Source organism: Hyaloscypha bicolor, assembly GCF_002865645.1.
Source record: "Hyaloscypha bicolor E unplaced genomic scaffold K444scaffold_125, whole genome shotgun sequence".
In the NCBI taxonomy this organism is placed as follows: domain Eukaryota; kingdom Fungi; phylum Ascomycota; class Leotiomycetes; order Helotiales; family Hyaloscyphaceae; genus Hyaloscypha; species Hyaloscypha bicolor.
Window position 1 is genome coordinate 1,013,511 of NW_020194627.1, and position 8,696 is coordinate 1,022,206.

The 8,696-nt window shown below is 42.0% G+C and overlaps 3 protein-coding genes across 3 annotated transcripts; 1 reads left to right on the forward strand and 2 right to left on the reverse strand.

Annotated features, from left to right (window-relative positions):
• Window positions 1-2,008: 2,008 nt before the first annotated feature.
• K444DRAFT_666755 (uncharacterized protein) lies at window positions 2,009-4,034 on the reverse strand (the record flags this gene model as incomplete). Its single annotated transcript, XM_024887218.1, has 6 exons — window positions 3,876-4,034; window positions 3,770-3,830; window positions 3,382-3,709; window positions 2,845-3,334; window positions 2,140-2,789; window positions 2,009-2,098 (listed from the first exon to the last, which is right to left on the reverse strand). Exons 1-6 carry the CDS (start codon window positions 3,952-3,954, stop codon window positions 2,009-2,011), a joined length of 1,698 nt encoding a protein of 565 aa, XP_024732455.1. The 5' UTR covers window positions 3,955-4,034.
• A 497-nt stretch (window positions 4,035-4,531) lies between these two features.
• K444DRAFT_617237 (P-loop containing nucleoside triphosphate hydrolase protein) lies at window positions 4,532-7,551 on the forward strand. Its single transcript, XM_024881081.1, has 7 exons — window positions 4,532-4,718; window positions 4,774-5,766; window positions 5,833-6,130; window positions 6,213-6,440; window positions 6,508-6,711; window positions 6,767-7,036; window positions 7,096-7,551. The coding sequence occupies exons 1-7, from the start codon at window positions 4,662-4,664 to the stop codon at window positions 7,317-7,319; spliced, it is 2,274 nt and encodes a 757-aa protein (XP_024732456.1). The 5' UTR covers window positions 4,532-4,661; the 3' UTR covers window positions 7,320-7,551.
• A 451-nt stretch (window positions 7,552-8,002) lies between these two features.
• Window positions 8,003-8,371, reverse strand: K444DRAFT_537540 (uncharacterized protein; the record flags this gene model as incomplete). The annotated part of the gene is made up of 1 exon (XM_024875473.1): window positions 8,003-8,371. The coding sequence occupies one exon, from the start codon at window positions 8,369-8,371 to the stop codon at window positions 8,003-8,005; it is 369 nt and encodes a 122-aa protein (XP_024732457.1).
• Between the last annotated feature and the right edge of the window lie 325 nt (window positions 8,372-8,696).

The window sequence follows — 8,696 nt, forward strand, 5'->3', positions numbered from 1 at the left end:
CTTATTTTAATCTAAATATAAACTAATTAGTATTAGTTTATTAGAAATATATAATATTATTATATAGTTATAAAATACTATTTATATAAATTAGTAAAGTAGTTATTATTTAGAAATAAAAATTATAGTATTATAATATTAATATATAATTCCTAAATCTGCTAAGTCTAATGAGATCTAGTTTACTAATTAAGTTATTTATGGGATATAAGGTTATATAACTATATCTTATATCTCATATCCCGTTACTTATATTCCATTACTTATATCTTATATCCCGAATCCCGTAACTATATATATAACTCCCAAAGAAATAGCTATACTAATAATATTTAATATATAGTACTTATATTAGCTTACTTTTAAATAATTATATTTCTTTATTTTCCAGGAAATCAGGGCTTGATTTTAGCTTCTTTTCTTAATAAATTCTCTTTATATTAAGAACTACTAGTTTTCTTTATATTAAAGGCCTAGTCTATAATAAATATAAATACTATTATATCAAAATTGAGCTTAAAAACTTTATAATAATATATTATTAATTTAAATACATATTATAATATTAAAGTTCTTAAAATTATTAGCCTTTAATATTTATTATTTATTAGTTTTAAGAAAGAAGCTAGTTTATATTAAAATTAGAAATATTACTAATACTAAAAGTAATAAAAGAAATAAGCCTTTAAAGATATTAGTTATTATATAATAGGTAGAATTAAGGATTAGAGGCTTATTATTAGTTTGGGTTTATAGAATTAGAAACAAGAGGTAAAGTAAAAGGGCCTTATTAGAAGTAAAAGGCTAGGCAAGGGATTATTACTAGGGGCTAGATTATTTAATATATTATTATTATATGATATAATTATAAGAGGTAAAAAGTAATAAGAGGCTCTTGTATAAGTAGTGGTATTAATAAAGGAAGGAGAAGGAAGTTGAGGCAAGACAGGTGGGGTAAACCTACCCCTGTTATTTTTGCTCTACCTGTAACGGCGCTGGCTAGGGGTGGCTGTCACATGACTGGTTTCACCTAGCTAGCCAGCGTTTCAGTGGTTTTAGCTAGTACTTCCCTTCTTTTATCCCCTTTCCTTCTCTCTCTCTCCTTCTTCTCTTTAGCTTAGTATTTTCAATACATGAGATTCTTGGATCTTTGAGCCTAGGCCATTGCCTCGATCCCGCCGTCACACTACCCCTGCAATTTTGGAACGATTGGAACGTTCCAGGGTGGAACATCGCCAAGCCTGATGCGAAGGACTAAGGCACGAGAGTTGCCAAGAACCTTCAACCCATAATCGTGGCAGATTTGTTCCGGGAACAAGCATCTCCCTGGGAAGCGCTTACCCGGGGGCCACATCGAAAAGGTTTGGAAGGCTGCTAAGGATTTCCTCAGTCTCACAACCACCTACGTCGCTAATACTGCAACCTCCAAAGCCCTCTTCCAAAGGATCTTCGAGCCTGCTTTGAACTAGCTATTAGGAACCCTGGACGCAAAGAGCACCGAGCTGCTAACGCCGCATCGGAAAGGTAATCCCATTACATAACCATTATTTCACTAAAGCTCTCTAGCAGGTCCGGAACGAACGAAGCAAGGATAAGTACACAAGGATCCTCAAGGTCTTCTTCAGCGCCCCCTCCCTTGATTCCGTGTATCTCAACGGGCACAAGGATCTCCGCCCGCTCGTGGCAGCTCTCGGGCAACACACGGAACCCGACATAAACCGCTTTGCATGTTCCGAAGCTTTGGATTGCATGGAGGCTTACTACAAGGTCGCCCCCTTCCCTGCTTTAGATCTTCTCCTACCTCTATAGACCCCCTAGTTAACTTGGTTGCCCGCTCGAACGGGTCGCAATGGTGATGTATCTATCTCGCGGAACCATGAATGCCGCCAATCTTTACATTTCTTTCGCGCAGGTTTCGACCTTTAATACAATCTGAGACCTGCCTAGCCGAGAATCCCCTGGTCTTCCCTTTGTATTCTGTCTGTTTAGCGTCACAGTTCTGAGCTCTTTATCCTCCAACTGATTCAAGCTCGAAATAGAGCCAGTTGTAGTAAGCAGGACCTTCAAATGCTTCCCATTCCCATTGCGAAGAACTTCTCTAGTAACGCGGTCCAGCAAAAGTCGTAGTAGACTGCTTACGTATTTTTCATTGCCATCCATGTTCTCTAGACGCTCAATTCCATCGATTATAACGTATAAACTTGGAGGCGCATAGTCCAAAAGGCTCGAAAATATTGACAGAGCTTCGTCCCATGTCTTCAGGGTGCCGTCGAGCTCTTGAATTCTAACATAATCGAAATCCAGATATTCTCCCTCTACAACATCAAGGTGCTCGGCCAAATGCTTGATCAACCGGTATATTGTACTGATCATCCAATTCTCTCCGGATTTAGAAGCCCATCCACAGAAGAGGTATACTGTGGGTAGATTAAGGTCAGACAAAACTTTTGCTACACTACAAGCTACCTTGGAGGTGATTGATGTATTCTTTGTTTCGGGGGGGCCTTCGATGTGCAATATTTGAGATGCAGGGGATGAATTCCAGTCTCGAATCGCAAACACCACTTTGTTATCGAAGTAAGCCGAGTCGTAATTGACAGTCTCTGCAGATGCGATACAATCTGGTGCGTGAACTTCTAGCTTTCGAAAAGCTTGTTGTAGGTCAGGCTTGGAATAGCATGAGCTAGACGAGACACTTTCACCTCCCGAAGGTCTTTTGTTAGACGCAAGAGGATTTGGTAAACTCTGAGTATCACTCTTGATATTCTGGATATACATGTTGGAACTTCCTAGCTGCTGTTAGCAAAGAATATGAAGTCCTGATAGGTAAAATGGCAGACTTACCATTGATTTCAGTGTAGCATTGCATGCTTGTACTCAAACATTGTATATCGAAAGCATCGTGAGTGACTTGAGACATATGCAGCTCACTAAATTTCCTTCTGTCCTCTTCATTCTTTTGGATTAGATGGTCAAGCTTCCTATCGATAACATTTGTCGTATATATAATGTCGGTGGTCTTTGCGTGGTGCGCAATGATTCCCCTCATGTGAATCTGATCGGCTCTCTGTTTCATTTTGTCTAGGATATCAGAGAATTTGTCGTAGAGATTCTGATCAAAGCTTTTTACAAGCCTACTAAATCTTTTTGCTCTATACCATAACATTGCTTCTCGTAAAAATTGGAAGACAGTGGCGTAAAGTTGACCGACAGCGTCTCGCATCTCGATAGTGTTGACGAGTTTAGCATGCTCGATGGACAGCATAATGCAGTCTCCAATTTCAGATAGAGCTTTGCTGAGACCTTCCATAGTTTTGCGATACGTATATGAAGCCTGATATAGGATTAGTCGGTTATTCGATCCGTGCCAGATATAATCACCTGTAGCAGGGTCTTCACTGCGCCACAAAATATGCTCAAGTACTGATTCTGATTTGGAAGGAATTCGAGTATCATTGAATGAGAATTGAGACTGTTGCAAAACTTATCGAAATAATAGCGAGTCTTTCCATGGCTCTTGTCTAGTATTTCTGCCGTTGAGCGAACGGAGTTCCTCAAGTCATCAATGGTTATATTATCCCACCATTCTAGCGGGTTTGCCTTTTTAGTGAACGTTGTACTTTGCTTGTCCTGAGATTCATCTGTGAAAGCTATCCAGGCCTCCTTCAACGAATCGCACTCAAAAGCTATCGTCATTCGCAGTGGGGAGCTATCGTTTTAGCTTGTCAGCTGTTGCTCTTGCGTTATAAATATAGCAAAGGCGAATCACCTTTCTTCACAATTTGGATCCTCGTAGTACGACCTCCAGGAGTTGCCCCCTGCTTGTTGCTCTAGTTGGTTTAGATTTTGCGACAAGACCTGGGCGTTTAACCCACGATGTAGAGCAATTTCATTTAGATTAGAATGCGAAGCAGAGGATTCTGCGTTGGCAGATTCTGGATTAGCGAAATTCATAGCCGGTCGTTTGTGACTGATCTGATAAATTGCTCCCTCGTTTTCGCATCGATTGTGAACTCAAATGGGACAATTTCCGGGGCGAGTAATTGTGGAAATTCTCGTTCAGCACAAACGTGGTGATTGATTTGGTTTTACATGCAGCGTTCGTTGTGCGCAAATTGGCGAGCAAGTGGGCAGTGCTGGGAGCGCTGCCACGCTGGGAGCAATGCCACGCTGGGAGCACTGCCACGCTGGGCGAAAAATGGCTGCATGAGTGTCTAATAAAACGCCAAATGATTCGTCCTTCTTCTGCGTATTATGCAAACAGCACACGGTAAGGCATGCATGCTCTAAGCTTCTTTCCATCCCAAAATGTACGTTCTCGAATCATGTCTTGTCACGTAAAAGCATTCCTCCTCAGGGATAACACAAGGCGGACTCGCAATGCCCGATCTTCACAAGGCGCGGCATTGTATGCTAGTACTTGCCGTATCTGCCTTGGGGTCAGTGCCACACGAGAATTTAGGCATTCTGATCCCTATCACTGCATGGTATTGATATAAATAGGCTATCTGCATCTTGGTGTTATTAAGACGATTTATTGTGGTCCCTGCCTGAAAACTTCATTTTCTATCTTCAATTACACCATCCATCACAAGTTCGTGGGGCTTCGCCATTTTGTACCTTCCGCTTATTGTTTTATAAGCTGTCTGGCTCCCTATATAATGGCATTTCAACAACATGAAGAAAGATTGCACGAACAGGTCGATAGAGAATTTCAAGTATGATCCCACGTCTTTCTTAATTTACGATGAATGCGATGACTGAAAGAATCAGGCGCCCACTTCATTGGCAAAACAGCCGGAGCTCCTTGATCCACACCTTACCGTAAATCCACAGACTCCTGATGATTTCGAGTCCCTCACCAGAGCAGCCTCCTCGGATATCAAGACACCACCACCGAAAATACTCTACCATCGTATTAGTAAAGACCACGAAGGCACAGTTATTGAAAACATTGAGAGCGCCCACCCATTCCCTCGTCGAGATGAGACTGGCGTCGCAAAAACCCTCACTGATGAAACCGTACTGGAAGTTCTGACCACGAAGACCAGTTCTAACCATTTTGGGATGTACCGTCCACCAATGACAAGGAACGAGTTGAAAATCTACTCTGCGCCTCTCATTAATGCATTACAACACGTTGTTCAGTATTGGCCTGGTTTAAGCTTACTTGCCTATCCCGTGACACTGACAGAGCCGTATGCGGTACTGGTACATCATATGGATGCACTCAAAAATCACAAGAACAACCATCCTGCCTCTCATTCTTCTGAATTCAGGGAGGTCTGCAACGATCATATTGATGTTTTACTAGATTTCCTAGACAAGACATATGGAGATGTTCTGCGACTAGAACAGGCGCGCTATCGAAAGTCTCCGCCATCAGCAACTTTTGAGAACCTCTGGATGTTGTTCAAACCAGGTCAGGACGTATACATCAAAGCCAGGGAAAATAAGCCAGCTATTCCGATGAGAATTGGGAGCTTTCAAGGTTCTCGTCGTGGCCCATTTGTGGAGCTCGAAGGCTGGGGTGTCAGTTGCAACGGCATCCAAATTACAACGCAGAGTCGGTCTTGTCTTGTCAACACCTTCGATGGCGAGAAAGAGATCTTCTCTCTTGAAGCCTACCCAAAGGAGTTTCATGATAAACCCGACTATGAACAAGAGTTACAAAAGAGGGGGCAGCGGTATTGGGAATTTTGTGGCCCTGCGTACAGACAGTACGTCGGCACCACGATCGCAGATTGCAATCATCCACGAGTAGAGGTTTGTACCGAAATTCTAGGGTTTAGACCTTTGTACTTTAAATTCCATAGCTAACAGTCCATTAAGCTCAATGGCCGTATTGTCATCGATTTCAATGCTTATAATCAACACCAACTAGAGGATACCAAAGTTGAGGACAAATTCAGCGAATACGACAGGCATGATTTTCACTCTTGGAGGCAATTACCATCATCTAGGGGGTGCGAATGCCAGATGTGCGGATCATTGACCACTAGAACAGAGAGATCAGATCCGATTTTTGCTCCTATACTTGCGAGCATGGCGAAAACAGAAGGCAACCCTCAACTATACTTTCTTAGCGATTATGTGATTTGCGGTTACGCCCTCAAAGAGAGAAAGTGGTGTAAGTAGTTAAATTTGGTGGCCGCCTTCCTTCCTCCCTTCCTTCTTGCAGAAATATACCACTAACAAGAGCCAAATTCTAGTATCATTCCATATCGATTACGTCGAGGACTTGAGAGTTGACGAATCGCCATTTGACAATCTAATTCTACGAGACAATATAAAGAGCACAATACAATCCATTGTTTGGAGTTACAAGCAGCCTGGGAGTGAGGTTAAAGCGTGGTCTGCTGATTTCATTCAGGGGAAGGGCGAAGGACAAATATTCTTGTTACATGGAACCCCAGGAGTAGGGAAAACATGTACAGCAGGTAAGTGATTTGTGCCAATATTGGCGCTCGTTCTGGTGGTTGAACACATTAGCTGACATAATTATAGAAATCGTGGCTGATTATATGAAGCGCCCTTTACTGCCATTGACCTGTGGTGACATGGGTATTACAGCGTCAGACGTGCAGGAAAATATCACCAAGTATTTCGAGCTGGGGGAACGTTGGGGAGCTGTCATTCTAATGGATGAGGCCGATATCTACCTCGAGCAGCGCGCCCCAGACCAACTCGAAAGAAATAGTCTTGTCTCAGGTATTCTCCTATGCGATATTGTGTAGTATTAAACTGATTTGGAAAAAATTTCTAGTTTTTCTCAGAGCCTTGGAATACTTCCGAGGAATCTTGTTCATCACCACAAATCGTGTTGGAACATTCGACGATGCTTTCATCTCACGTATTCATGTAGCTCTCTACTATCCTCCACTGGTAGATCGTGATCGAGTTTTGATTTGGGAAAACAACTTCCGCAGACTCGAGAAGGATTCAAATATCAAGGTTCCCGACTCTACAAGGATTTATACCAGATACGATGAGGGATTGCGGCTTATCAAGTGGAATGGTCGCGAAATCCGAAATGGTAGGTATTTCCGAAAATTTAGTTACTAGTACTTCAAGACAAACTAACAATCTCACTAGCATTTCAGACCGCTGTAGCTCTTGCTAGAAAGGAGGCTAGCGACAAAAACATGGTCGAAATTGTTCTCGAGGCAAAGCATCTCGAAGCGGTGGTCAAGTTGTCCAGGTCGTTCAAGGCCTATATTAATGAAGTTCACCATCATATAGATGAGGGTGGTAGAGCCAGAAGAAGCGAGGCTCGAGCAGACAACTTTGCTCCCGAGGATTTGGTTCTAATGTCCTAAAAGAGATAAGCGTTTATAAAGTAGTCGTAGCGGCTTATGTGGTATATAGCTTAAAAGCCTTGCTATAATTTTCTGCTTTATTAATAGAGTGTGTATCTATAAACCGTCGCGGGCATGTAAATGCTGATTTAGATAAAGAAATGTTTGCGAAGTGGAAAGGTCTAATAGGATACAAGTACATAACTTCTTCTTGAACGCGATACATAGCACACCATTTGTCTAGTAGTCTCGACTTAGTCGTTCTTGAAGAGTTGTTTGTTTTGAAAGTATGACTTTGGTGTGTCGAGAACCCGGGCCCGAACAACTGGACAGCTCTTGTTCCCCATCGAGACGATCGGCTGCCTTGGCGGCAGCAATTTGAATGGCTGAACGCTCGGTATAAGTACCTGCACGCTCCAAGGTCGCTCGAGGTTCCCTAAGCTTATCGAGCCGACTGCGGCAGGCTTTGGATTTGATCTCGATTTCATCCACTAGGCTGGGTAGTTCGGCAGCGATCTGTCAGAGCAGGGCTTTGCTCAGCCTCTTCTAGAGCTTGTCGACGCCCAAGAGCGAGCGAGACAGATCCTCCCATATCCCCCGGGAGAAGAATTTCTCTTCCTAGGCATCGCGATCGGCCAATGAAAACACTCCCGATTTAGAGTCCATATTTTTAGAACGTGCCATCCAAGACGAAATTCCATGTCTTAGTTTCTCGCAAGAGAGACGTATATGGCCTCACTCTTAGAACCGGCAACCAAGATATCCGGCTTCGTAATAGCGCCTAAAGTTCGATTACACCTTTTATTAGCGGCGCGGGCGAGCTTCAATACAATCTGGTTCGCATAGTCGTTCTCGGCCGAGACGATCGCGAGAAGGATACTCCGGGGTTCCATTATATAGGCTTGAATAACGTCTTGTACCAGCTCGACATCGGAAGTAGACTGCTGCTTAGTTTCGGAGTGGATGAGTCCAGGCAGGTCCACAATGCTCAAGTGCGGCCGATCAGAACCCGAAACCTCAACGCGGAGGACCAATTCTATCGAAAATCGAGTGCACAGGTTGCTCTTAATCATAAACGATACGCCGGAAATTGCTTCTGGCACGGAGCTCTTCCCTAGTCCCTGTATATGATAATCTATGGCACCAAAACGTAGTAACCAGTCTATTAAAAAATAATCAAGGCTAATTAATTAGAATTAATTATAATTAAGTATAATTTAATTAGCTTGATTTCTATTATAATTAATTATAATTAACTATAATTATTACGTAATAATATAAAAGTATACTTTCTTAGGCATTTTTAAAGATTATTAAATAACTAGTAGCTATATTAATAAGATATAAATAAAATCTATAAAATATATATAAGAATATAAAATTAGTCTAAATCTAAAA

Excerpts from the sequence above, each read along its gene's own strand:
- K444DRAFT_617237 (XM_024881081.1), top strand. The coding sequence starts at position 4,662 with ATGGCATTTCAACAACATGAAGAAAGATTGCACGAACAGGTCGATAGA. Across the intron at positions 5,767-5,832 it reads GCAATCATCCACGAGTAGAG|CTCAATGGCCGTATTGTCAT; the intron begins GTTTGTACCGAA and ends CAGTCCATTAAG. Across the intron at positions 6,441-6,507 it reads AGGGAAAACATGTACAGCAG|AAATCGTGGCTGATTATATG; the intron begins GTAAGTGATTTG and ends ACATAATTATAG.